The 25,146-nt window shown below is 68.2% G+C and overlaps 11 protein-coding genes across 11 annotated transcripts in view; 7 read left to right on the top strand and 4 right to left on the bottom strand.

The window, feature by feature from the left end:
• RHOBADRAFT_66307 (uncharacterized protein) overlaps positions 1-1,095 on the top strand; it is a 1,938-nt gene extending 843 nt beyond the window's left edge. The window contains exons 2-6 of the mRNA XM_018418930.1: positions 119-248; positions 322-492; positions 607-650; positions 756-921; positions 1,016-1,095. Coding sequence (XP_018272012.1) covers positions 119-248; positions 322-492; positions 607-650; positions 756-921; positions 1,016-1,035 — 531 coding nt within the window. The 3' untranslated portion in view covers positions 1,036-1,095. The remainder of the gene's footprint in view (positions 1-118; positions 249-321; positions 493-606; positions 651-755; positions 922-1,015) is intronic.
• The window catches only part of RHOBADRAFT_64860 (uncharacterized protein), a 24,580-nt gene extending 18,619 nt beyond the window's left edge, over positions 1-5,961 (top strand). The window contains exon 9 of the mRNA XM_018418599.1: positions 5,941-5,961. The gene's annotated coding sequence lies outside the window, so the exon portion shown is untranslated. The remainder of the gene's footprint in view (positions 1-5,940) is intronic.
• RHOBADRAFT_52969 (uncharacterized protein) lies at positions 1,252-5,579 on the top strand (the record flags this gene model as incomplete). Its single annotated transcript, XM_018416600.1, has 4 exons — positions 1,252-1,495; positions 1,571-4,002; positions 4,063-5,400; positions 5,475-5,579. 4 exons carry the CDS (start codon positions 1,252-1,254, stop codon positions 5,577-5,579), a joined length of 4,119 nt encoding a protein of 1,372 aa, XP_018272011.1.
• Positions 5,661-7,492, bottom strand: RHOBADRAFT_35728 (uncharacterized protein; the record flags this gene model as incomplete). The annotated part of the gene is made up of 12 exons (XM_018413302.1): positions 5,661-5,765; positions 5,831-5,872; positions 5,966-6,136; positions 6,201-6,490; positions 6,553-6,678; positions 6,740-6,801; positions 6,919-6,947; positions 7,007-7,022; positions 7,086-7,157; positions 7,217-7,296; positions 7,362-7,407; positions 7,464-7,492. 12 exons carry the CDS (start codon positions 7,490-7,492, stop codon positions 5,733-5,735), a joined length of 996 nt encoding a protein of 331 aa, XP_018272009.1. The 3' UTR covers positions 5,661-5,732.
• A 715-nt stretch (positions 7,493-8,207) lies between these two features.
• On the top strand, positions 8,208-10,772 carry RHOBADRAFT_52967 (uncharacterized protein; the record flags this gene model as incomplete). Its single annotated transcript, XM_018416599.1, has 10 exons — positions 8,208-8,613; positions 8,684-8,803; positions 8,869-9,079; positions 9,146-9,241; positions 9,304-9,547; positions 9,616-9,761; positions 9,847-9,935; positions 10,007-10,252; positions 10,389-10,577; positions 10,681-10,772. 10 exons carry the CDS (start codon positions 8,208-8,210, stop codon positions 10,728-10,730), a joined length of 1,797 nt encoding a protein of 598 aa, XP_018272008.1. The 3' UTR covers positions 10,731-10,772.
• Positions 10,773-10,996: 224 nt separating this feature from the next.
• On the top strand, positions 10,997-12,086 carry RHOBADRAFT_52966 (uncharacterized protein; the record flags this gene model as incomplete). Its single annotated transcript, XM_018416598.1, has 2 exons — positions 10,997-11,168; positions 11,234-12,086. 2 exons carry the CDS (start codon positions 10,997-10,999, stop codon positions 11,959-11,961), a joined length of 900 nt encoding a protein of 299 aa, XP_018272007.1. The 3' UTR covers positions 11,962-12,086.
• A 36-nt stretch (positions 12,087-12,122) lies between these two features.
• RHOBADRAFT_52965 (uncharacterized protein) lies at positions 12,123-14,637 on the bottom strand (the record flags this gene model as incomplete). Its single annotated transcript, XM_018416597.1, has 7 exons — positions 12,123-12,323; positions 12,413-12,835; positions 12,901-13,029; positions 13,103-13,468; positions 13,536-13,596; positions 13,660-13,828; positions 13,903-14,637. The coding sequence occupies 7 exons, from the start codon at positions 14,635-14,637 to the stop codon at positions 12,191-12,193; spliced, it is 2,016 nt and encodes a 671-aa protein (XP_018272006.1). The 3' UTR covers positions 12,123-12,190.
• Positions 14,638-14,799: 162 nt separating this feature from the next.
• On the bottom strand, positions 14,800-16,357 carry RHOBADRAFT_64859 (uncharacterized protein). Its single transcript, XM_018418598.1, has 7 exons — positions 16,278-16,357; positions 16,094-16,209; positions 15,979-16,027; positions 15,816-15,910; positions 15,683-15,748; positions 15,221-15,627; positions 14,800-15,144 (listed from the first exon to the last, which is right to left on the bottom strand). The coding sequence occupies exons 1-7, from the start codon at positions 16,309-16,311 to the stop codon at positions 14,823-14,825; spliced, it is 1,089 nt and encodes a 362-aa protein (XP_018272005.1). The 5' UTR covers positions 16,312-16,357; the 3' UTR covers positions 14,800-14,822.
• A 33-nt stretch (positions 16,358-16,390) lies between these two features.
• On the top strand, positions 16,391-19,171 carry RHOBADRAFT_52963 (uncharacterized protein). The gene is made up of 4 exons (XM_018416596.1): positions 16,391-17,390; positions 17,460-18,060; positions 18,127-18,870; positions 18,949-19,171. Exons 1-4 carry the CDS (start codon positions 16,448-16,450, stop codon positions 19,076-19,078), a joined length of 2,418 nt encoding a protein of 805 aa, XP_018272004.1. The 5' UTR covers positions 16,391-16,447; the 3' UTR covers positions 19,079-19,171.
• Positions 19,028-20,564, bottom strand: RHOBADRAFT_52962 (uncharacterized protein; the record flags this gene model as incomplete). The annotated part of the gene is made up of 5 exons (XM_018416595.1): positions 19,028-19,638; positions 19,717-19,852; positions 19,921-20,274; positions 20,350-20,487; positions 20,544-20,564. 5 exons carry the CDS (start codon positions 20,562-20,564, stop codon positions 19,109-19,111), a joined length of 1,179 nt encoding a protein of 392 aa, XP_018272003.1. The 3' UTR covers positions 19,028-19,108.
• A 160-nt stretch (positions 20,565-20,724) lies between these two features.
• RHOBADRAFT_35722 (uncharacterized protein) lies at positions 20,725-22,397 on the top strand (the record flags this gene model as incomplete). Its single annotated transcript, XM_018413301.1, has 9 exons — positions 20,725-20,796; positions 20,862-20,875; positions 20,941-20,959; positions 21,019-21,081; positions 21,144-21,590; positions 21,735-21,761; positions 21,828-21,979; positions 22,060-22,156; positions 22,240-22,397. 9 exons carry the CDS (start codon positions 20,725-20,727, stop codon positions 22,354-22,356), a joined length of 1,008 nt encoding a protein of 335 aa, XP_018272002.1. The 3' UTR covers positions 22,357-22,397.
• Positions 22,398-25,146: the final 2,749 nt, after the last annotated feature.

Raw genomic sequence — 25,146 nt, 5'->3', positions numbered from 1 at the left:
TCCACCCCCCCGCCCAGCCCCCCCCCCCCCCCCCCCCTCTCATCCTCGACCTCGCCTCGTTCGAGCTGATGAAGCTGACCTCGTCTTGCCTCGCGTCCTGGGCCATGTTGCGCAACAGCCGATGGATATGCCCGATACAGAGTACCCGTCCGAGCGCGAGGCGCGCATCGCAAAGCGCTACAACACCATGGTCAGCGAGATGAAGTTCACCCCGTTCTGGATCGACGCCCCGGCACGAGCGAGCACCGGTGCGCCCCGTCTCTCTCGTCCGCCCACACCTCCTTCGAAACTGACTCGGGCGATAACCGGCGGCGCGCGCAGACATCGAGCGCTTCTCGGACAAGTACAAGCCGCAGACGGCGAGCTCCGACAAGGCGACCACCGCGCTGCGCACGGTGCACAGCGCGAGGCTGTACGACCGCGACCTGTTGCCGCCTTCTGTCTTCGAGGCCGTCCTCGAGAGAAAGCTCAGGGCCAAGGGCAGCTCGCGAGGTGCGTCCGCCTGTTCCTCCCCTCTGGCAACAAGCCCTTTCCTCGAGCTCGGCTGTCGCGCGTTCATGAGCTCTTCTTGCCCGTGTACTGACACCTTGCCCCATGTCCCTGCAGCTGTTCGCAAGACGACCGACGGCAACATCCTCGCGGGCGACGATGTGAGTTCCCGCTCCCTCTTGCTCCCTCGTCTGCGTGCTTCGCCTGCCTCGCCTGCCTCGCCGAGACGAAGCGCTCACACACCGCTCGTGTCACCTCTTGCGCAGGACCAAGCCGTCGAGGAGGACGAGGACCAGTCGGAGCAAGAGGAAGAGCTGCTCGAGGAGGACGACGAGGAGGACGAGGACAACGACTACGAGGCCGAGTACTTCGACAACGGCGAGAACGACGACTTTGACGACCTTGGCGGCGGTGGCGGAGGAGGAGACGACGGTGCGTCCAACTTTCGCCGAGCCCTTGCCCGTCGACTCTGGTCGAGAAGCTCGCAACTGACCTCTCGAACTTGTCGTCGCGCGCACGCTCGCAGAAGGTGGCATCATGGACTAGACCGTGCTCCTTGTCTAGTGTCGACATCGCAGCTGCACTGCATCCCTCTTTGTGCGACGAGCGAGACGAGAGTCACGTGACCTCTTGTTTGCGCCGAGTGCGACGAGAGTGGGAGAGGGGAGCGGCTCGTCCCCCAGAGAAACACCACCATCCGCGCCCTGCACTGGGTCTTGCCCGCACTTGGTCGCTCTACACGCTCTACTCGGCCCGCCTAGCATGGCCGCCGTCCCCTCCACGCCCGTCGTCGCCTTGCCGGACGCCTCGCTCAACCACTTCATCATCGACTCGCCGACACACGCCGACACCGACTCGCCGCACGGCCCAGCAGAGCCCGAGTCGCCGAGCAAGGCGGCCAGGAGACTGCGCAAGTCGTCGGCGAGGGCATCGCTCGCCGCGCGCGACTCCAACGAGCGCGAGGGCTTGTTGGTCGACTTTGGCCAGGACGAGTCCAGCCGATCGCGTGAGTCGACAGCCTCCCAGGTCCTCGTCCTGTACGACAGAGCAACCAACTGACTCGCCTGTCGTTCCATAGCAGCCCCGTCGAGCCTGCACCCTCGCACCCCGTCCGCCTTCGCCCGCTCCCTGCTCGACAAGTCGCCCTCGCTTCTCAAGGCGCACCTGTCGACGCCCCTCATCCCGCTCGGCACCCCTGTCACATCCCGCAAAGCGCGGTCGACGAGTCCCGACAAGGAGAACGCGACGCCGTCGGCCCGCCGTCGCGCCAAGCACCACTCGCCCGACTCGCCGTCCCCGGCCGCCGAGTCGCCGCACCTCACCAGTCGCGCAGACGCGCCGACATCGACTCGCACGGTGCGGTTCTCGCCGAGCCCTCGCCGTACGCGCTCCTCGCCTCGCAAGGTGGCCGCATCCTCGTCTGCGCTCGCCGGCACCCCGTCGACCGTCGCGTTCCACCAGCCCACCTCCTCATCCACCTCGTCTCGCCCCATCCATTCCCTCCACCATATCGGCCTCGCCACCCCGAGCGCCACGTCTCGGACGCACCTCTTCGCCTCGCCGTTCCCGGCCTTCTCCCCCTCGACGCCCGCCATCCGCAGCCACACCTCGTACGACACCGACGAGCTCACCGACGCCGATGCGGACGGCTCGATCTGGGAGGACGAGCCGTCCTTGTCGTACCCGGCGCCGGCGCAGGCAGACGCCCAGGTCGACGAGGTGGCGCTCGCCGTCGGCGGCCTCTCCCTCGGCGAGTCGCCGGCCGTGGACCCGGCGCCGATGCGGGACGAGCAGGATGGGGAGAACGAGTGGGAGGAAGGCGAGGTCTCGGGCGAGGACGAGCTCACCGAGACGGAGACGGCGATGAGCAAGGACGACGAGGAGGAGCTCGCGGGCAGTGCAGAGGAGCTTGCGCCGGCGTCGCTTGCGGTCTGCGAGGCCGCTGCGCAGCCGCCGACGCAGCTCGACGAGCCGGCGCTTGATGCCGCCGACCACGTCGAGCTCGCCCTTGACGAGCGCGTCCTCGAGCAGCACGCACCTGTCCTTCCCGTCGTCGAGGACGACGCCGTCACTGCGGTCGAGGCGTCTGCGGCGTCCGCGCCCTCGATCTACCCCGACACGTTCGCTCCAGCGTTTAACGGCGCCGAGCTACCTCGGGCAGACCAGTGCCCCAACGCGCCCGTCGCGTTTGGTCCTGGGCCCTCGTCGTCGTCGCGGCCCGAGCCGGTCCAGCAGGGCGTCGAGCTGCCGTCTGAGCCTGTATCGTCTGATCTCGACGTCGCAGCGCCTCTCGAGATCGAGGAGCACGGCCTCGTCGACGCCGTCGTTACCGAGGCCCTGAGCGACTCGGCGGCCGAGGGACCCGTCGTCGCCGGCCTCGTGGCGCCCGATGCACCCTCGGCCCGCCGCGGTCTCGACAAGCACTCGGAAGGCGTCGCCGCCGCCGCGTTGCCTCAAGCCGACATCGGTCGACGAGCGACACCCCCACCCTCCCCTTTCCTCGCCGCGTCCGCCGCCTCTCAGCCGGCTCCGCCGCTCGCAACCCCTTCTTTCCGCCTCAACACACCCTCCCCTACCCGCATCAGCGCCTCGGCCGCAACGCCGGTGCCGTCGGCGACGCCGTCGGCGCCGCAGCCGGCGCAGCCCTCGGTCTCGGCCGCACCGACCTCCCGTCGCCAGCTCACCAAGCTCACCTCGGCCGCCACTTCCCGTACCGCACTCGCGACGGCGACCAAGTCGTCGTTGACGACGCTCGTCCCCGGCTCAGCAGCCGCGTCGACGAGGCGCCTCGCCGCGCCTTCGCGCCTCGCCGTGCCGACAAAGCGCTCGACCGCCACCTCGTCGATCGCCGAGGCGCCTGCCGTGCCCGCTCCGTCCGCCAATGCGAGCGATGCGCCCAGGGTGGGCGAGCTCAAGTGCCCCGCCTCGGCCTTGTCGGCGTCGAGCGCGTCCACAGCTTCGACCGGCTCCAGCGCGCCGTCGAGCTCGTTGGGCCGTCCTCGCGCAGCTGTACGAACAGGCTTCAGGCCTACGGCGACGACGAGCGCGGCGAGCGGGCTCGCGAGGTCTACCTTGGCGTCGTCGGGCCGCTCGGCCGCAGCGGCTCTCGCCCACGCGCCGACGGCGAGGCCGACCGCAGCCACGACCTCTCGCCTCTCGCGCCCTCTCACGGTGCCCCGCCCAGCACCGGGCGCGAGCGCTGCATCGTCGTCGCGCCTCGCACGCTCGGAGACGAGCGCGACCGCGGCGTCGTCGCGTCCACTTGTTGCGAGCCGCGCCGGACCTGCACTCGGCGCGACATCGTCGGCGCCGAGCCTCGGGCCGAGCAGGGCTCCGACACGAGCCCTCGGCGCGTCGTCGACCGCGAGGGCCGCGCCGCGAGCTGCACTCGCTGTCCGCCAGGCTGCAGCAGGCGTCACGGCGGCGGCGGCGACGCAGCCGACAATGACGTCGCCGAGCAAGGCTCGCGCCGTGCGGGTCTTTGACGGCGTCGTGGTAGCCTCCAAGGCAGCTGTGCGTCCCCTCTTTCCCCTGCACCGCCGTCGAGCGCGCACTAACTTGACCTTGCCGCAGCCTTCCTCATCGTCCGTCCTTCCTCCTCCTCGGGCCGCCTCGCCGCCTCCTCTTCCCCGAGTCGAGCTCCATGCCCGCGACGACGACCGTCCGACCCTCGCTGCACCCCTCCTCGCGCAATCGGTGGGCCCGTCGACCCGTTCGCCCTTCCTCGGCAACCCGCACTCGCCTCCCCCTTCTACCGCCGCGAGGGCTCCTGCCTCTCCTTTGCGCAGCCCTCATCGGGTCCCGGTCAACTCGCAAGGTGCCGGGCCGGCTCCTTCCCTGCGCGTCGCCCCGTCCCTGTCGCTCGCCCCGACCGCGCTCGTCGCGCCCGCCGACAAGCTCGCCCCGACGGCGGCCGCCACCCTGTTCGAGCCAGCCGTCCGCTCGACCGCGCCTCCTGTCGTCCGCTCGGCTGCACCTCGTGCCGTGCGAGCCCGTCGCACTCGGGCGACCGAGGCAGAGCTGCTGGCTGCGGCCGCGCCTGCCGTCCTCGCCGCCCCGGCCGCCGGCCCTCATGCGCCTGGGCCCGTCGCCGCGACGCGCACGACCCGTCGTGCAGCGACCACAGCGGTCGCGCCACCGAAGCTCGCGCCTGCGCCCGTCGCGCCCATCGTCCGCTCGGCGCGCCGACCTGCGCGACGCGAGCCCTCGGCCGAGGAGGCCGTTGCCGCACCGGCGGTCCCGATCGAGGACGACGCGTCGAGTGCCCCGACGTCGAGCTCGAGCGAGCAGGACGCCGCCGAGAGCGTGCGACCTCGCCCGGCGCCGCAGTTCCACCCGGCGCCGGCCGTCACGCAAGACGAGCTCAACCGCCTGACGCAGCGCAACACGAAACGCAACGAGCAGCACCTCAACAAGCTCAAGCTCGTCACCGTCTACATGGACACGGACCGCCCGCCCTCGCCGACGAGCAAGCTCCGCCGCTCGTTCGGGTCCGAGGCGCCCGAGGTCGTCCGCGCGTCGACCAAGGCCGGGCGCGAAGCGCGCGCCGCCAAGCGCCGCAACGCCTTGCGTGCGAGCGTCGACGGGACCGAGCTGGCGCAGCTGGCGGCCGACCTGCTCGCCGAGGGCGAGGCTGCGGCCGGGGCGACCGAGGCGACGGCGGGGGAGCAAGAGGACGAGCGCCCTAGGCTGCACTTCCGCGCCGCAGGAGACGACGAGCAGTACTCGACGCCGACGAGGGCGCCGCCGATCAAGAGCAAGACCGGCACCAAGAAGCGCTCGAGCGCTGCCGAGGACGACGGCGAGGCCGACGCTCGGCGCGACCACAAAGCCGTGCGGTGGGACCGTGCGCTCGTCTACGAGGGCCCGAGGGAGGGCGAGGGCCCCGTCCCTGACGCGAGCATTCTCAAGGTGCGCACCCTCTCTTGAACCCATTCTCGGCGCCCCTGACTGACATTCTCTCGATCTCTCCCTCGCCCGTGCAGCTCGCCGACCTCGACGACTGGGGCAACTCGACGACGGCGACGACCAACCTCGGCAAGGCCGTGCCCGTCACGATCCACATGCGCGTGTTCAAGGACGAGCAGTGAGAGGACGGACGACCCTTTCTCTCTCTAGATCCGCCCGCTCCCAGATTTGCTGTACTCTCCCCTCTCTGGCTCGTATCGCTGCACTGCACATGATTTATTCACCAGTTCTACACAGAGAGAGAGAGAGAGAGAGACGGAAAGAGCTCGAGGAGGCTAGTACCGCATCGTCTCGACGATGCCGTCGAGCTGTCGCAGCAGGCAGGCGTCAGGGCTCGCGCTCGTCCTCGACGATACGAGGGGAAGACACGCACGATGCGGATGTGGTCGGGCAGATAGAACTTCTCGTAGGCGAGCTGGAGGAGGAGGACCGAGCGGCTTGTCAGCCTCATCTTCTTCCCGCTCGAGACGAGGAAGGGCGAAGAGAGAGAGAGAGAGAGAGGACGCACCCCGAACGGCGTATCCCACCCGGTGAGACGCTTGACGGGCGCCTCGAGGCGGAGGAAGCACCGCTGCTGGATCTCGGCGGAGAGCTCGCTCGCGACGCTGCCCGACTGCGGCGCCTCGTGGACGACGATGCACCGGCCCGTCTTGTTGACGCTCTTGACGACCGTCTCGATCTGTGCGGGCACGCGCAGGTCAGTAAGGGCTCGCGAATGGGGACAAAGAGTGACGGCGACGCACGTCGTAAGGGACGATGGTGCGAAGGTCGATGAGCTCGACGCTCAGGTTGCGCAAGCTCTCCGGGATGAGGGGAGCGAGCTCCTCGCTCGGGTGCTTGAGGTGGTGCAGCGCCGTCTCGATCGTGTACAGTGGCGGGCCGTACGACACGATCGTCAAGTCGGCGCCCTCGCGCAAGATCTCGGCCGACGACAGCGGCAGCTCGTAGTCGCCTGTCGGGACCTGCTCGACGGCCGAGCGGTACAGGATCTTGGGCTCGAGGAAGAGGACGGGATTCGGGTCGCGGATCGCGGCTGCGGAGGAGCGGGAGTGAGCGAACGTCGGGTTTGAGAAGGTCGCTTGAGAGAGGACGCACCGAGCAGCAAGCCCTTGGCCTGGATCGGGCTCCTCGGCACGACGACCTTGACGCCTGACGCCTGCAAGAAGTACGCCTCGGGGCTCTGGCTGTGGTAGAGGCCGCCGTGCCCGACGGCGGAACAGGCTGCGCGCAATCGAGCTTGAGCCTCGAACGGACGGCCGAGAAGAGGACAGGCTCGACGCACGGCTGCGGAAAGTGAGAGAGCCACAGTTGAACATGCCGCCTGATCGGAAGCGGTACTTTGCGCTGTGGAACGAGAAGGTCGGTCGACGCTCGGGACCGAAAAGGAGGTCAAGGCGCACGCTCTGCGGAACGAGAGGGTCAGTGCGCGTTCCTCGCGAGAGGAGGAGTGGGCGCACGCACTCGTTCACGATCTGGTCAAACGCCGGGAACTGCGGGAGGATCCTTGAGTCAGTCGGTGGCCGACGAAGGCGGGCGAGACGGGACGGACGATGTAGTCGGCGAACCTGCGAGGGCGGCATCGTCAGTCGCGCTCGTCTCAGACCCAGATGAGGCGAGAGAAGACGCACTGTAGCTCTGCAACCGCCGTGTGGCCCATGGTCGCCAAGCCGATGCCAAAGCCCGCGATGCCCTGCTCCGTCCTGCTCGAGAGAAGCTGGTGAGCCTCCTCGACGCGCCAGAACGAACGCGAGGGACGCACAAAGGGGTGTTGAAGACGCGCTCCTCGCCGAAGCTGTCTGCGAGACCCATCGTGCAGCGAAAGACGCCGCCGAACGAGACCTGCGCGCGCGAGAGAGGGTCAGGACGCGGTCGTGTGCGGTCGTCGAGCAGGAGCTCTGACTCACGTCCTCGCCAAACACCATCGCCAACGGGTCCTTCTCGAGGGTCGTACTGCGCAGGGCGAGTCGGAAGGCCGCCAGGTGCAGGAAAGAGAAGAGGGGACGCACTGCAGGGCGGAGCGGATGGCCTGGTACATGCTGCGGGCAAGCGGACGGAGGGTCAGGTCCTGCGTCGTGCGCGCCAAGGCAAGCATGTGGACGCACTTCATCTTCTCAGTCACTCGGCCGCCCTCGTCTTCTGCCCGCAGGTCGCTCTCCTTGAGCTCTGTCGCCGACTGCGCTCCAGCGAACCCGACGCCGACCTGCTCCTCGTCGCGCCACCTCAGGCCGGGTGTCCACAGGGCCTCGTCGCGGCCGGTGAGGAGGAGGCTCGAGTTGGCGACGGTGGGAGGCACGGCGACGGCGGTGTGCGAGTTGGCGGGGGAGGAGCGAGGGAGGGACGACGAGAGGGAGCGGGTCGCGGCCGAGCGGGCGAGCTGCTGCATGGCTCGGTGGGTGAGCATGGCTGCTGGTCGTGGTGCTGGGTGGGAGGTGGACAGAGCTGTGTTGCGCAGCGAGTGCACAGCGAGCGCGAGCGCGCGGTCGAGAGGGATGCCGTCTCGACGGAACCCGACCGGCGCCCCACTTTTGGGCCGATCGCTCGTCCTGCTCGCCGAGGTTCCCCTCAAGCGCGGCTGGCCAGCGGCGCCCCTTGGCCTGCTCCCCTCGCTCCTCGCTCCCTCCTCGACCTCGCCAAGCAGCCTCTGTGCACCAGCGCCTCGCGCCACCCAGCCCATCCCGTCGCCGCTTCGACCCCGCCCACGCGCCCCTCCACGGCATCCCCGCACTCTCCGACGTCCGGCTCCGCTCGTCATGCCGTTCGACCAGCACACCGGCATCTATACGCGCGACCTGCCCAAGGTCGCCCTGCCTCAGAAGGCCCTCACCATCTACGACTTCCTGTTCGACCCCGAGCCCGCCGCGTTCGAAGGCTCGTCCGGCGCCCGACTCGAGCGACCCGACCCGACCGGCCGCACCTGGCTCATTGACGCCTCGAGCCCCCGACAGTACACGTTCGAGCAGACGCGCAAGCGCACCGACGACATTGCGCGCGCCTTTTGCGCCAAAGGCCTTGAGGCCGGCGACACGATCCTCGTCTTCTCGCCCAACGACCTCGATTACGGCCCCGTCCTGTGGGCGGGCTTTCGTGCCGGCGCAGCTTCGTCATGCGCAAACCCGAGCTACACGCACGCCGAGCTAGCCCTGCAGATGGACACGGGTGCGTCCTCTCGTTGCCGTGGCAGTCCTTTCCTTCGAGTCGACGCTCACCTCTGCTTGCTCGCGCGCAGTCAACAAGCACTACCCTGTTCGCTTCCTCGTCGTGCACCCGGACGCCATCGAGACGGCCGTCAAGGCGTGCGAGACGTCGGGCCTGTCGACCAAGATGATCGTCCTCATCCGCTCGCCCTGTGCGTCCCTTTTTCTCTTCGCCCCTCCTGCGTCTTGCCCCGAGACTGACGTCGCGAGAGCGCAGCCGACTCTCCCGCCAACATCAAATCGCTCGCGAGCGGGTTCCCGACGCTCGACGACCTCGTCTCGTCGACGAGCAACGAGCCGCTGCCGCCCAAGTTCTCGCTCAAGCAGGACGAGGCCAAGACGCGGCTCGCCTTCCTGTCGTTCTCGTCCGGCACCACGGGCGTCCCCAAGGCCGTCATGATCCCGCATTTTGCCGTCATCAGCAACGTGTGCGTCCTCGCGCCCTCGGATTGCGTTTGAGAAGGCCGACTAACCTCGCCGTCGCCCTCTCGCAGCCTGCAGGATGCGCTTCACTGGAGCAAGTCGAACAACTTTGTGCCGTACGACGCCAAGACCAAGAAGGGCGACGTCGTCATGGGCTGCCTGCCGTTGTGCGTCCCCCGATTCGCCTTCTCGTTTTCTCGCTCGAGGCTCACTTTTTCGCGCTCGGCAGCTACCACATCTACGGCCTCGTCGTCATCCTCCACCACTCGATCTGGCAGAACACGCCCGTCGTCATCCACTCCAAGTTCGACCCTCGGCTGTTCCTCGAGTCGATCACGGCCCACCGCATCTCGACGCTCTATCTCGTCCCGCCGCAGGTCATCTTCATGGTCAAGCAGGACGACCTCGTCAAGCAGTTTGATCTGTCGAGCGTCAGGATGGTCATGGCCGGCGCTGCGCCGTTGACCGACGAGGTGCGCCCGTCGGTTCCTCTCGCTCTTCGAGTCGGACCTCGAGAGGCTCACTTGCCTTGATCCTGCAGACTATCTCGGCCTTCCGCACGCGCTTCCCGCACATCGCCATCGGCCAGGGCTACGGCATGACCGAGAGCAGCACCATCATCTCGACCATGGACGCCTCGCACGACTTTCCTGGCGCGTCGGCGGGCTACCTCTTACCAAACGTCGAGTGCGTCTTCCTCTTCTCTCGCCGCCCACGCCTCGTCAACAAGGGGACCTGACTGACAGACCCTCTGCCCCTTCCTCGCCGGCAGGGCCAAGATCGTCTCGCCCGAGGGCAAGGCGCTGCCGCCAAAGCAGGTCGGCGAGCTCCTGGCTCGCATGCCGTCGATCGCCCTCGGCTGTAAGTTCCTCCCTCTCAGACTCTGTCGTGCGCCGAGAGCCGTACCTGACGTCGAGCTGTCCTGCGCACAGACCTCAACAACGACAAGGCGACCAAGGAGACGTTCGACGACGAGGGCTTCCTGCACACGGGCGACGAGGGCTTCATCGACGAGCACAGCCGCCTCTTCATCACGGACCGCATCAAGGAGCTCATCAAGTGCTCGGGCTTCCAGGTCGCCCCAGCCGAGCTCGAGGGCCACCTCCTCGCGCACGAGGACGTGCAGGACGTCTGCGTCATCGGCGTGCCGGACGAGAGGAAGGGCGAGGTGCCTAAGGGTGCGTCCACTTTCTCTACCTCTCTTTCTCGAGCACCGCTCGTGCAGCCGAGCGCTTTCCCCTGCCCCCGCCCTCTCTTCGCCCGGACCTCCTCCCTGACCCCCCCTCTCTCTCTCTCCCTCCTTCGCGCCGACAGCGTATGTCGTCGTCTCGCCCGGCGCAGCATCGCGCGTCAAGTCGGGCGGCTCGAGCGCCGAGAACGCACTCGTCGACAGCATCAAGAAGTTCGTCAGCGACCACAAGATCAAGTACAAGTGGCTCGCCGAGGTCGAGTTCATCGACGCGATTCCCAAGACGCCGAGCGGCAAGCTGCTCCGTCGTGACCGTGCGTCCCCTCGCTCTCCTTGTCGCCGCCGTCGTCGAGGCCCGCCGTCGAGCCGAGCGTCCACTGACTCGTCGTCCTCGTCCGCGTCGTTCTCGCGCCACAGTCCGCACCCTGCACGCCCAGAAGGTCAAGGCGCAGAAAGAGAAGCTCTGAGTACACGAAAAGAAGCCTGCAGTATCACCGAGTGCCCGACTCTTGCAGCGAGAGCAAGTTTCGACCGAGAGCTCGAAGCGAGCGGGAGGAGCAGGGGCCGCTTCTCGGCAGGGTGGTCGACGGGGGACTGAGAGAGCTTGACAGTACCGAGAGCAGCACTGGGCGACTCTCTCGCGCCCAGCAAACGCCTACCTCTGGTGCGACGAGTCGGCTGAGGGAGCGACGTTCTCGCGCTTCGACGCGCTCTCTCTCGCCCGACACTCGCCATGGACACTGCTGTACCTGTCGAGGGCGTTCCCTCGCCGACCAAAAAGGCCTACAAGCCGGCCGCCGACGCGCCCGCCGTCCCCGAGGGCCCCTCCGACCTCCGAGGCTCGCTCCGCCCCCGGACCAACTGGGACGAGCTCCTGCGCGTCAAGCCTGCACAGAGCCGCATGGGTGCGCCCACTCTCGCTCGGTCTAGTCCTGCGGGCCCGCGACTGACCCTGCGCCTGGTCCCGCAGCCGTCGCGCGCGGCCACACCACCACCGCCTCGTCCTCGCACCGCCGCCCTCTCGGACCCGCCGCGACCGAGCCCATCCTCTCGTTCGCCCAGCCCTCGGTCCCGTCCTACGCCGGCTACTTCAAGTCGTCCAAGGACGCCCTCGACGAGGCGTACGCCGCCGTGCACGGCGCGCCCGTCCCGAGCGCGACGGGCAAGCGCGCAGACGAGCTGCGGCCCATGTGGGAGACGGGCAGTGCGAGCGACGCCGCCTCGACCCGTGCAGCGAGCCTCAGGGCGGGCGACAGCGGGTTCTGGGGCGCGGCGGGCGCGGCGGCGGGACCGGTGCACGTGCAGGCGCACGCGCAGGCCGACGACGACGGCGACGGCTTCGACCTCGACGAGGCGCTCGGGCCGGCCACGGGCGGCCTCATGAGCTTTGCCGGGTTCAGCAGCGGCGTGGCGCAGGCGCCCACCGTCAACGTCGACTCGCAGGGCTCGGGCTCGACCGCGCACGCCGTCACGCAGCGGTTCAAGCGCGCGTTCGACGGCGACGCGCCGCCGTCGGCGGCCGCGCAGGGCGAGGTCGACGACGAGGAGATGGCGGCGACCGACGTCGAGGACGAGGGCGGCGACGAGCCGGCGCCGATGGGCGGGTTTGGTCAGGCGAGGCGCGTCGCCGGCCTGAGGAAGGGCTGGGGCAAGACGCAGAGCCTGCCGCCGAGCGCTTTCGCCTCGATGGACTTCTGAGCGGCGAGTCCCGCCTCGCCACCGTCCCCTCCATGTCTCCTCCGTAGCTTCCCCTCTCGAGCAGTGCTCCTTTCGTCGCCCCGTCCCTCTTGCAGCCCTTGTCACGCTTTCCTCGTCTGTTTCCGTCCTCTCGCTCTCGGTCTCTCGTGAGCGACAGTCGAGAGAGTGTCCGCACAAGACTGCGAGTTGCAGGACGCGCGAGATAAAGAGGCTGCCGCTCGAGCGAGCTCTACGGCAAAGAGACGCTCACAGCGGCAATCTCGGCGCGCAGCTCGTCGAGGCTGGCCTGGAGCGCCGCAGCGTCCTCAAACTGTCGGCGCGAGTTGGCGTCGTCGACGTAGGACTGGACGAGCGATTCTTGCCTGCGAACGAGAGGGCGAGAAGGGGCGCGCAAGGGGTCAGAGCGCTCTTCGGCTGCGTGCGAGAGGGAGATAGAGAGACGAGGACGCACTCGCGCAGCACGTTGAGCTTTGCCGCCGCCTCGAGCTCGGGTCCGACTCGCTCCGTGACGCGGTCGACGTCGTCCTTGTCGAGCAAGCTCGCGAGCGTCTTGACCGTGTACTCGCCGTCCTTGACGCCGCCCGCCGCCTTCTTGCCCTTGGCCGCCGCGCTCGAGCCGCTCAGCTCCTCGACGTTGCCGAGGCTGCGCAAGAGCCCGAGCTTGTCGCTCAGGTACAGCTGCGCTCGAGCGGAGAGCGCGCGCTGAAGCCGGTCCTGCGAGCCGCCCGACGGCGCACCCTCAGGCAGGGGCAGGTCGCGTATGCGCTTCGAGACGGTGTCGTACGAGGCGAGGTCGGTCAAGAGGCGCTTGCGGAGCGTCTTGGCGTGCTTGGCCGAGGGAGGGGTCGCCGACTCGGCGGCGGCGGCGGGATTGCTGTACAGGGACGAGGGGCAGGGTCAGTCTCGGGCCCGAAGGAGGCCAAGGGGAACAGGGCGCACGAGAGGACGACGGCGAGCTCTTGGAACTCGGGCAACGTCTCGTCGATGTCCTTCTCAAGCTGGACGAGGACGTCATACAGCTTGAGCCACGTCGGGGTGCGGACCGGAAGCGTCTTGAGCTGTTGGCGCCTGCGTTCGACAAGGAACGTCAGACCCTGCACGAGCGAGAGGGAGAGAGAGAGAGAGAGAACGCGAGACGCACAGGACGGTCCCGAGGCAGTCTCGGCAGACGCGCACCTTCTTGCGCTCGTCCTTGTCCTTCTTGACCTGCGCTTGCGGACCGAGTACCGCGTCGATCGACAGGTCTTGCTCGACAGGGGCCACCTCGACGACGACACCCATGCGCGTCTTCTCCTCGCCGAACGCCTGCGTCTCGTAGGTGAAGAAGGTCGAGCATCGCTCGCGGCGGTTGGGCTTTGGTGCGGGTGCGGATGGCGGGTCGTCGGCTGAAGGAGGCGTGACGGCGAGCGGCTCGAGGTACTGCGCCACAGGGGTCGGCGGGAGGAAGCAGACGACGCGGCCGCAGAGGCGGCAATGATGACGACGGACGCGGACGCCGAAAGCGGCGCTGCGGGCAGGTCCTCGTGGTCAGTATGGCGCAGGGCGACGAGACAAAAAGAGAACGAGAGGCGCACGTGCAGATCGGGCAATGCGTGGCGTCCTTGTCGTCCTGCCACTTGACGATGGCCTGCTCGGCTGCGAGAAAGGGAAAGCGTGAGCGACCGCCACGTCCGTCCTCGGGGAAGTTGAGCGACGCACCCCGTTCGACGTCGACATCGACGTTGCCGACCGCCGTGCGCCACAGCTCTTTGGCCGTGCGTCCTCGCAGCGAGTCGCCGAGCGACGACAGCGAGGCGAGCGTCGAGGTCTTGGTTGGCGCGCTCGCCTTGGCCTTCTCGTTCTCGGGAGGAAAGTGGAGCGCGACGAGCTGTGTGCGTATGCTCGAGTCAGTTTCGTGCGCGAGAGAGTGCTGGAGGGAAGAGGGCAAGGAGGAGGACGCACCTTGTCGAGCCTCCTCGCGAGCCTGCCCTCGTCGAGCTTCCTGGCCTCACTGCACTTCTGCCGCTGCTCGAGGAACACATCGCTCCGGTCCCTCCTGACCCCCTGCGGCTGAAAGCCCGCCTGGTACGGCATCCTGCGCGCCGCCGCCGCACCCGATCCGCCTGGTCCTCCTCCTCCTGCCGCGGCGCCGTGCTGCTGCGCGTGGTACGGGGCGGGCACCTTGTCGGGCGAGCGCACGCGGTCGGGCCTCGGGCTCGCCGAGGGGAAGGGCGAGTGGCCTGGGGGCACACTGGCGAAGGGGAAGGCGGAGGGAGGGGGCGTGGGTCCGCCCGTGCGGGCGGGCGAGGCGGCCGAGGCGCGAGGGGGAGGGGGCGAGCGCGCGCCGGTCGTGGTCGTCGTCGATGAGGTGTGGGACCGTGGTGCGGGGGACGCGGCGCTCGCTGGACCGGCTGCGGTCGAGGTGGACGAGATGGCGGACGAGCCCGAGAGGCCGCTCCACTGGGCCGGGAGCGCTGGCCGCGAGGGCTGCGGTGCGCGCAGGAACGAGCCCGTGTCGGACGAGTGGTTCTGGGGCCGGGCAAAGGTGCCCAGGGTGCGGGTCGCCGACGGGGACGAGGTGCCGAGCGGCGAGGGATGATGAGGCGGGGTGGACCCGAGTTGCTGCAGCGACGAGATGGACGACGCGCTCGAGTGGTGCCGCTTGGGCGTGTAGGTGGCGTACGCCGGCGAGGCCATCCCTGGCGAGTCGGGCCCGCGGGAAGATGGAGAGCGAGAGGATGAGAGGCTCGCGCGGCGGAGGAGGTGGGGGACAGCCAGCCTCGTCTCGTTGACGGCGCACCAGCTCGTGCACAGTGAAACTTCTCTCGTCGGGTACACATTCACAGTCTCGAGAGAATCGTCGAAAAGCCGGGCTCGTTGCGTTACAGCTTGGCCGCGCGTCGCGACAACGCCTCCTCGACCAGCTCGACCGCCGCCTCTGCGCTCCCCCAGCTCGACTGGAAACCGTACCCGCCGTGCCCATAGTTGTGCACGACTGCGACTCGCCGCCCGTCGCCCTCGAGCGCGCCGAGCTCGAGCCGGATCCCGCCCTCGCGCGTCGGCCGCAGCCCGACCGCGTCCTCGACGACGTCCAAGTCGTCGCTCGTGCCGTTGCCGCGCTTGTCGGGCGGGAGGAGCTCGGGGCACAGGGCGAGGCAGCGCTCCTTGATCTGGCGAGCCATGTCGGAGCGAGGCCTTGGATCCCTGCGGGCGGGCCGTGCGTCAGGGCGACGGTCGGACTCGCACGGCAAGTCGTTGAGAGGGAACGGCTGGGACGCACCAGTTGTTCTTCTCGGCGCATCCTCCGAGCACGACGTGGCCCGTCTTGGGGCGCGGGATCGTGTACGTGTAGACGCCGTCGCCGAGTCGGGTCCGGCCCTCCTTGACCCACGGCGCTTTGACGATGACGAGCTGCCCTCGGGTCGGGAACACCTTGTCGTCCGGTACGAGCGTACGAGCGCCGAGGCCCGAGCAGTTGACGACGAGGTCGGCGTGAGCGAAGGACGGGTGGACCGAGAGGACCGAGTCGAGGCTCGACAGCGAGTTGCTCCGGTGCAGGCTGCCGCCGAGCTCTTTGAGCCGGGCGACAAGCGACGACAGGTAGGTCGGCGTGTCGATGAGGATCGCCTTGAAGGTGGCGCCGTGGGCGATGCCGGCCGGCAACTCGTGCTCGTCGAGCCAGCGGAACTGCGGGAGGGAGCGAGTCAGGCCCTGTCGACGAGTCGATGCGGCGTACACGCACATCTGGATGGTAGCGCGACACCAAGCTGAGCTGCGAGAGCTTGCCTGCATCGCCCGTTGGTCGTGACTGCGGGAGAGCAAAGGGTCAGAGAGAAGAAAGAGGTTCGAGGGAAGGGCGAGCGGATGGGACGCACCTGCTCGCGAAACTCGGTCTGGGTGCAGAAGAACAAAGATCCGTGACCTTGCTCGATCATCGTCGACATGACCTCGAAGGTGTGCTTGTCGAACTCTGCGCCCGTAACAGGAGGGGAGGTCAGGCCAGAGTCGTCGGGGCGCAAGAGCGAATGGGAGACGGACCGTGCATGCGCATATCCGAGCCCGTCGCGACGCTGACATGATGAGCTCCCTGTGGTTGGTGGAAGGGATCAGCTTTGTGGGAGGGGAAAGCAGGAGAGGGGAGAGGACGACTTGCCGCCCAGGGCGAGGTGAAGGCGATCGACTTGGGGTCGTCGGGGAGGTCGCGCGCGACGACGTCGACCTTGTAGCCATGCTCGAGGAGCCTGATGGCGGTCGAGAGGCCGACCACACCTGGAGGAGAGCGAGCATGAGCCAAGTTGAGATGACACTCTGAGGAGGACGAGAGGACGAGGGCTCACCGGCTCCGAGAACGACGACGTGCCTGGCGGGCATGCTGGACCGAGGCAGGACAAGCTAGCGAGCAACCGTGGCAGCCTGGGCGACAGCGAGTGAGACGGCGAGAGCTGGCCCTCGTCGTCGTCCGAGATCTAGTGGGGACGCTCTTGCTCTTGCTCCTCGACTGCGCGGCATGGCGTCCCTCCTGGCCGTCATGATCGTCGCAAAGTCGAGCCTCGGCTCGCAGCTCGTCTACGCCTACCCGCCCGACCCTCGCGCCGTCCCCCGCACCCACAAACCCGTCTACTCGGCGAGCCGGCGACAGCGCGCCCTGTACCAGGCCTACACCTCGAGCAGCGACTCGGACTCGGGCACCGACACCTCGGACGACCAGGACGACCACACCCCCGACTCGAAGCACTTTCTCGGCTTCCCCGACAACGTCCTCGCCTCGCTCCTCTCGCCCTCGCGCGAGCTGTGCGACCAGCCGTTCGAGCTCGTCGTCGACCACCTCTCGTTCGTCGGCCACCCGGTGTGGCTCGGCGACGACGACCCGCCGCGAGACCGACCCGACGAGGCGGCCGCGAAACCCGACACCGGCGCGAGCGAGCGAGGACAAGACGGCGACGAGGACGACGACGACGACGACGACGACGACTCGAGCGCGGTACGGGGCAGGAGTCGACGGCCTCGGTACAAGGACCTCGTCACCGAGGACGACCTCGACCTGTCGGCCGCCGAGCGCGACCGCACTGTCGGCCCTCCCGCCAGTCGCAACGCCTCGGCACCTCCTCGCCCCCTCCTCATCGCCGACAGCGGCTCGCCTTCCCCGACTCGACCCGGCACTCTCGCCCGCAGCCAGTCGTCGACGTCGACCCTCCACCCGGGCTCGTCGCTCGCGTCGTCGCAGCACTCGCACAACTCGCTCGCGGGCTCGAGCCGGCTCGTCTCCTTCAACTTCCTGTGCGTCATTGACACGCCGCCCGACAGCCACCTGAGCAGCCACCTCGAGGGCTTCTACAAGGACGTCATCATCCCCATCACGGCCAACATCAAGGCGCTCGAGAAGAAGGACCTGTGGCTCGGCAAGCAGGCGGCCAAGTTGCGGCGCGCCAAGGAGACCGCCATCGAGAAGGGTACGTCGGCGTGCTCCCTCGTGCCCGTGCCCGATGTGCGACCCGTCCTGACCTCGCCTCGCTTCGCAGACGACCCGTACGACGCGTTCCTGCGCTCGCTCCCCGCCCGATCCGCCCTCGCCGGCGCTCTCAGCCAGCTGTACACGTCGCTCAAGGCAGACGAGCTCGCCGAGATCCATCTCGGCCCGCTCCCCGTCCAGGTCATCCTGCGCGGCGAGCTTCCGGCCGAGGACGACCTCGAGCTGCGCGAGCGCGACGCCCTCCTCCTGTCGGACCAAGCCGACGACGACCTGAGCCCGGCCGGCCGGCGCGACCGCAGCCTGTCGCCGGGCGGTCACGCGTACGGCAAGTCGCGTCCACCGCCGCTCTTCTCGAGGATGCGGCGGCGGCCCCCGGTGCACTTTCACCCGTGGGAGACGCTCCTCCTCCTCGAGGACGCGCGTGTCCTGCAGCGCGACGTGCTCGAGGACTCGCTCCTGTGGCGGTTCCTCGAGATCTGCCGCCCGACCTTGAGCTTTGCCGAGTACGAGACGCTGCTCGACCTCGACTCGGAGGACCAGCTCCTCGAGGACGTCGTCGACCACCTCGTCCACTGGAAAAAGGCGCGCGTCATCGACCTCATCTCGCTCAAGGGCTCGTACAGCATCGCTGCAGGGTTCAAGCCGACTCGGTGCGTCCCTCTCTCGAGCCTCTGTGCGGCCCAGCCGACGTCGACTAACCCTTCGTTCCCGCACAGACTTCCCTTCCTCGCCTCGTCCTTCGCCACCGCCTTCCCTTCCCTTCCTCCACTGCCCACCCTCCTCTCGCGACTGTCGCCCACCGACCCGTACCTGGCCGTCATCCCGTCGTCCTCCCAACGGAGCCTGTACCTCACCGCCCTCATCTGGCTCCTGCGCAACGACGTCGTCGACAAGCCGCGCACCTTCGTGCGCGTCGTCGCGTCCGAGGCCATCAAGCGCGCGACGACGCAGCACTGGGGCGGCCTCCAGAGCGGCGTCTCGGGCGCGACGACGTCGGGCACGGGCATCTCGGGCAGGGACGACTCGGCAAGCCAGCTGAGCACGAGCGCGAGCGGGGCGAGCGATCACTCGTTCGGGAGCGCGTACCGTCGCTCGAGGCTCGCAGTGGGCGGCAGTGCGCCCGGCGAGGACGGCGAGGGCGCGCGCGACGGTCGAGCAGGAGGAGCAGGGGCAGGAGCAGGAGGGGCCGACTCGCCGCGCGACTCGCAGCTGTCGACGAGCGCGAGGAGTGCGACGATGAGCGCACGCCCACCTCGGTCGCGCAGGGCAGCGGCGGCACCGGCGCAACGAGCCAAAGGGCTCAGCACGGCGACCTACTCGAGCCACTCGGAGCGGCTCGACGAGGGCAACTTGGCGCCGAGCGTCATCGTCGAGCCGGGCCGGCCGTCGATGCTCGAGAGCAGGTGGATCAGCGAGATCTGCCGCGACAAGGACAAGGCCGTCGTCGACAAGTTTGAGCGGTACGTTCCCTCTCTCTCGCTCGAACCTCTTTTCTCTCGAGGCGCACACAGACTGACCCTGCCTCGTCGTCGACGCAGCATCATCCGCATGCTCAACGGGCGGCACCACCTCGACGAGATCCGCTTCCGAGCGCAGCTCTCGCGCAAGCACCTCTCGCTCGTCCTCGCCGCGTTCGACGAGCACCTCGTCCTGTTCACCCACCCTTGATCCCTCTCCCTCGTCGACTACGCCTCGCTCTCACTCGCCCTTCCACCTCACCCTCATGACCGTCCTCCCGACGCCACTGCTCTTGCCCCTGCCCTCGCCCGCACCCCACACGGCCTCGACCTCTGCGCCTCGCTCCTCGACCCGGCGCCGGAACTCGAGCTCGCCGCCACCGACGCCAAAGTAGATGCGCTTGCACGCGACGAGGCACAGCGCGTCGTCGTCGGTGCCGCGCGCCGTCGCCGCCTCGAGGAGGTCGAGCAGGGCCGGGAGCGACTCGACGGCGTACACCGTCTCGCTCGTCAACACGACGTCGTACCGCTCGTCGTCGTCGGCGCGCAGGGCGGTCGCCATGCCCGCCCAGTCGCCCTCGGAGAAGCGCAACTCGACGTTCTCGCGCTCGAGGAGCGCCTCGAACGACGCGAGGAACTCGGGCGTGACGTCGAGCTCGCCCGGCTGCGGGTCGGCGGGCGGCTCCTCGTCGGCCTCGGGCGCACGAGCGGGCGTCGCGAGGTGCTGGGCGTACGTGAGGAGGAGGTTGGGCAGGGTGATGAGGGAGAGGACTGTGCGGGGCGAGGCTGGGTGAGCGAGAACTCGGCGGGGCGGCCGCTCTGGGGACGGAGTGAGAAAGGCGGGCGCACCCTGCTTGTTGTAGTCCTGCAGGTGTAACCGAGTCTTGCGCGGCTTGTCGGCGCCCTCCTCGGTCGGCGACAGGCGGATCTCGTTCAGGAGGCGCGCAAAGAGGGAGCATGACGGGACGGCGGTGCCGCAACCGACCTGTGTGGGCTCGCTCAAGGTCAGTTGGCGCTCGCAGTGGGAGACACAGAGAGAGAGAGAGCGCGCACCTCGAGGATGCTCTTGCCGCGCACGCGCTCGGTGTCGAGGTTGGCGTCGGGCGAGAAGGCTCGCTGGTCGAGCAGGTCGACGAGGTCGAGGCTGCACTCCCACGTCTTGAGACCGCCCTCGTACACGCCCTTGACGAGGTCGGTGTGCTCGTCGACGAACGTGTCGTCCTTGGTCTTGCCCTTGGGGTCGTGCGGCTCGTCGGGGGCGCACTCGTCCTGGTTGAGGATCTGGAAGCGGGCGTCGAACAGGTCGCGGCGGAGGAGGGTCGCATGGCGCGGGGTCTTGGTCGGCGGCAGAGGGCTGAGCGGGACGGTGACGGGCGTGTACGACAAGAGTGGAGGGAGGGTTGCGAGCTGCGGTGCCAAAAGTGCAGAACGAGGTCAGCTCGCCTCGCTCGCGGCGGCACCCAGGTGGGGGAGGGGGCTCACGAGGTCATCAAGAGGCACTTGGTGGTGCGGTATGGCGCTGGTCGAGGCTGCAGGGTGCTTGTCGTCGGCGAGCTGGAGGTGGTCGAGCGAGGCGGTGGAGATGGCGAGCTCGTCGTCGAGTTGTGCGGCGTCGATGTCCTGCGGTGCGGTGCGGGTGAGCTGGGTGTGTGCTGGTAGAGAGTCTGCTCACGTACAAACGCGAACGAGAACGACATGACGAGCGACGGCTTGTCAACCTGGACCTCCACTTCGGCTCGCACTCGGAGCAACAACGACGACGACAGCTCTCGCTCTTTCCCCCCTTGCACTGCTGCACAGCCGCACCCTGCTGTGCGCACCCCGCTTGCCTCTGCGTCCCCCCTTCCCCCTTTTTCCATGAGCGCCAACCTCGAGGAGCGCATCACCGACTACCCTCGCCTCGGCAAGTCGAGCCTGCGCGTGTCCAAGGTGCGCCCCCAGCTCTCCCACCTCGACTACGAGAACCCGAACCTGACCCTCGCACCGGCCCACAGGTCATCCTCGGCTGGTAAGCCCGCACTCGGTCCTCCTCGCGCACGCCGCCCGCGGCTCACTCTCCCTCTCGCCCTGCAGCATGTCGTACGGCAACAAGGTCCGCACTCCCTCCTTTCTGGACCTTGTCGACAAAGCTGACAAGTCGCACGATCGCAGGGCTGGGCCAACTGGGTCCTCGAGGGCGACGAGGCCCTCCAACACTTCAAGACCGCGTACGATGTGCGCCCACCGCTCTCCCTCTCTTCGTCCGTATTCGGCACTGATTCCTCCCTCGACGACAGCTCGGCATCACGACTTGGGACACGGCCGACACGTACAGCGGTGGCGACTCGGAGCGTCTCGTCGGCCAGGCCATCACCAAGTTCAACATCCCGCGCGAGAACCTCGTCATCCTCACCAAACTCGCCATGGTCGTCCCCGACGACCCGACCATCCACCCTTCGACGATCCAGAACCCGAACCAGAGCGGCTACGTCAACCGCTGGGGCGTCAGCCGCAAGCACATCTTTGCCGCCATCGACGCGTCGCTCAAGCGCCTCGGCCTCGACTACGTCGACGTCCTCCAGGTCCACCGCTTCCCGCGCGCCGACTTTGACGAGCACTCGATGCAGGAGATGATGATCGCCCTCCACGACGTCGTCAAGAGCGGCAAGGCCCTCCACATCGGCATGAGCAGCTGCGACGCCTGGCAGTTTCACGCCATGCAGGCGTTCGCCAAGGAGAACAAGGTGCGCTCCCTCTCTCTCACTCGAGTCTCGACGTCTCGACGAGGAGTTCGAGAACGTCGCCGGACTTGTTCGGCAATCTCGCTCACTCTCTTCCCTCTCTCCCCTCCCTCTGCCCTCGCCCGTCCGCCCTTCCCCTTCCTGCAGCTCACGCCGTTCATCTCGATGCAAGACGTGAAACCTTAAAAGCTTTAAAAGCCTTATATATTCTTTTTTTTCTTATAAAACTTAAAACCTTAGAGGCTCTGGTCGCCGCTCGCCCGGGGCTACCTCACGCGCCCGCACCGCGACCAGAACAACACCGAGCGCGCCAAGAGCGACCCCAACTTTGCCAAGTTCGTCGGCCTCGGCAACAAGGTCGAGGAGGAGGCGCTCCAGCAGATCAACGAGGCGTACGTCCGCTCGGTCCTCTCGCCTCGCCCGAGCGCCGTCAGCGGCCATTCTTACTGACATTCCTCCTTCCCGTCATCAGCGTCGAGAAGATTGCCAAGGCCCGCGGCGTCCCGATGGCGCAGGTCGCGCTCGCCTGGAGTTGCGGAAACCCGCTCGTCACGGCCCCGATCGTCGGCGTGAGTCCTGCCCTTCCCCTCTCCTCCCTCCTCTCTCCCTCTCTCGCACTGTTATTGACATCTCGGATGATCCGTCCTGGCAGTCGACCCGCATCGAGGCGCTGCGCGAGGCGGCCGCCGCGACGCACCTCAAGCTCACCGAGGACGAGATCAAGGCCATCAATGAGCCGTACCGTCCGCGCAACATCCTCGGGCACTAGTTGTAGATGCAGAGAGTGTATATGGCACGTGTATAGCTGTGTATGGGCGAGAGCGTCCGCGAGAGCTCGACCTTCTCGACTTTACGTCCGACGAGAGGCGACTCGAGGACAGCTTTGCGCGTCTCTGCCTTCCCGAGCTCTCCGTCTGCCTGTGCTCGAGATACAGTGAGCGAGAGCAAGTACCCCGGCGGTTGTGGCCGGCTCAGAGCGCGAGCGAGTCCATCGCCTGCGGGCTGGCTCTCTCCCTCGTCCTCCTCCCGCGGCCGCCCACACTTGCTGTGCCTTGCCGGCGCGTGTCCAGCTCTTCTGCATCGCATCATCTATCTATGGGGCCTGCTCCCGCGCCACCGCGAGCGGCCGCCGAGGGCGCAGGGCGCGTCACATCTTCATCAGTAACTCGCGTCGTCCGACCTCTCTCGACTGGTGGCAACGCTTCATGGGCCTGTGGGCATTGTCGTCGAGGACTATGGCAGCATCAAGGACACTACTGGGCAAGACGGTCGCGCTGTGTGGGCTGTGGGCGACTCGTGCGTCCACCTCCTCCCCGCCTCCCCGTGTTTGGCCCCCTTCTCCCTCTCCCCTCGCCCCCTCTACTACCTCGCGACGCGGCTCAGAGGTCTTGATGGACTGACCTGGTCACCTTACAGGCGGGACGGCTGTGCATGGCGAGCAGGGCGGTCTTCTGGGCGGCGCGAGGCGGGCTCTCGACGTCGAGGCGGCTCATGTTGTCCTTTGTACGTCTCGCACATCGCACACTCTCTTTCTTTCCTCCAGAACCCTCACGTGGGCTTGTACTCCTCGTCGAGCCCCGCACTGACCCTCTTACGTCGCGCCGCAGGTTAGTCGCGCCCTCGATGGCACCTCCCCCTTCTCGGCCCCGAAAGCTTCCCCTCGCGCCCTTGCTGCGCCGCGCGACAGCGCCCTCCCTTCTCCGAAAGCTCTCCTCGTCTCTGTCGAGCGTTCCCGGACCGCAGAGAGTTCTTGTTCGTCGTCGCACTCGTCCCGACGGCTCAGCGAGTCGAGCCGTCGCGGACGGGTCTTTACGAGGCCGCGCCCGCCCTCACGTGCCCCTGAGGGCAGCGGGCGCACTGTGGTGAGCCGCTCGCACGGCGCGCACCCCTGCGGAGCGCCCGTGCGCCCGGCCACCTACAAAAGACAGGGGGATCCTGCGCACCCTTGCTCAAACGCTAGCTCTTGATCTAGCGGGGTTACAGTATTCTGCTTGCGCGGGATCGGACGAGGAGGTGTCTGCGATGCAATCGAGCGCTTCTCCCGAGCCAATTCATCTTGTAGAGCGCGAGTTGTGAGCCTCGCCTCCCTTCTCAAGTCAGTCGAGGAGCGGTCCGAGAGCGGCTCTTCCTCCTCGCTCTTTCTCTCGCGAGGTGTCTCTTCATGCTTGCTCGAGTGCTGTCGGTGCGCAGGAAGGCGTGTGAGCCGATGCGGGCAGAGCAACCTCGTCGTCCTCGTCACGTTGCTCCTCGAGCTGGCTCGGGCTTCTGCTCGCCGGATCCCGCTCACACGGTCACGCCAAGGCTCGAGAGCGACCCGGAAGCCACCACGTCCAGCTTGACGAGGTCGGGCTTAAGCCTCTGGGGCCGTGAGGCCAGAGAAAGCGCTCGAGAGTCTCGAATCCGTCTCTCGCTTCTCTCGCTCTCGCGTCGAACGGCGAAGACTCGGAGCAACGAGGTCGTGCAGTGCAGTCGAGCGAGCCAGGTGTCTGTCTTGTTCAAGGCGAAGGGCAGGGAGCGAGTCAAGAGGGAGAGAGGGGGGCACTAGAGACGAGAGGAGGGAGAGGCAAGACCGGCGGCTCGAGAGGGGAGTAAGGTGGGCCGCCGGGAGAAGGGTATCGTGAGACCGAGGCTGGGGAGGACGGTGGGTGGCGAGGATGAGGGAGGCAGGAGAGGAGGCAAGGGTGGGCGGAATAGTGTAACACGAGGGCGCGAGGCGCGTGAGGAAGGGAGGAGGAATAAGGGAAGGAGTCGAGGGGGAAATTACACGGGGAGAAGGGGACGACGAGGTTGCACGGATGGCGGGTATCGAGGGACGAGGGCGAGAGACGTGAAGGTTGGTCGTGCGCTTTTGTCGAGGAGGGCGAGGTCGAGACGAGGAAGGAGGCGATCGTCGGGCGGCGACGAGAAGGGAGCGTCGAGCGCCGACGACGACGACGGGCGCGACGGGCGCGCTCAGCCGCACCGGCACGTGAGGAACTTTATGAGGCTGAAGCCGCCGCGGTGGGCGCCCTCGTCGTCGTGCGCGCCCTGGCCGTACGGGTCGTTGCCGTGCCCGCCCGCGCTCATGCCCTGCACGCCCGGCGCGGCCGCTCCTCCTCGGCTGTACCCGCCCTGCGCCTGCGCCTGGAGCTGCTGCTGCTGCGCCGCGCTGCCCGCCGCGTAGTCCGAGTCGCCGCGCTCGTAGCCGCCGGGGCCCGCCGCCGCGCCGGCGCCGGCGCCGCTCGCGTACGGGTGCCCCGAGCTCGTGCGGTTGGCCTTGGCGCCCGACGTCGCGGCCGGCGTCGGCGGCGTGACGCCCTTGACGGCCATGGCGCTCGCGCCCGGCTGGGGCGTCGCGCTCGCGCTCGGCTGCCGGCCGACCTTGGCCTCGCGCGTCGCAGCCGTCGGCGTCGCGGCGCCGCTGCTCCCGCCATTTCCTCCTGCAACGGCGCCGCTACCGCCTTGTGCTGCGGCCGCTGCTGCTGCGGCGGCGGCGGCGCGCTGGGCGTGGCGCTCGGCCCGCTCCCGCTCGCGGTCGCGGTCGCGCTCGCCCCGTGCGCGGTGGTGGCGCGAGTCGTAC

Source organism: Rhodotorula graminis (genome assembly GCF_001329695.1).
Source record: "Rhodotorula graminis WP1 unplaced genomic scaffold RHOBAscaffold_5, whole genome shotgun sequence".
Taxonomy (NCBI): domain Eukaryota; kingdom Fungi; phylum Basidiomycota; class Microbotryomycetes; order Sporidiobolales; family Sporidiobolaceae; genus Rhodotorula; species Rhodotorula graminis.
This window is presented reverse-complemented; position numbering and strand designations above follow the sequence as displayed.

Coding starts and splice junctions, on each gene's coding strand:
- RHOBADRAFT_64859 (XM_018418598.1), bottom strand. CDS start 16,311: ATGCCCGCCAGGCACGTCGTCGTTCTCGGAGCCG. Junction 16,210..16,277: donor CGTCGTCGTTCTCGGAGCCG/GTGAGCCCTCGT, acceptor GCTCTCCTCCAG/GTGTGGTCGGCCTCTCGACC. Junction 16,028..16,093: donor CCTTCACCTCGCCCTGGGCG/GCAAGTCGTCCT, acceptor CACCAACCACAG/GGAGCTCATCATGTCAGCGT.
- RHOBADRAFT_52963 (XM_018416596.1), top strand. CDS start 16,448: ATGGCGTCCCTCCTGGCCGTCATGATCGTCGCAAAGTCGAGCCTCGGC. Junction 17,391..17,459: donor GGAGACCGCCATCGAGAAGG/GTACGTCGGCGT, acceptor CTCGCTTCGCAG/ACGACCCGTACGACGCGTTC. Junction 18,061..18,126: donor GCAGGGTTCAAGCCGACTCG/GTGCGTCCCTCT, acceptor GTTCCCGCACAG/ACTTCCCTTCCTCGCCTCGT.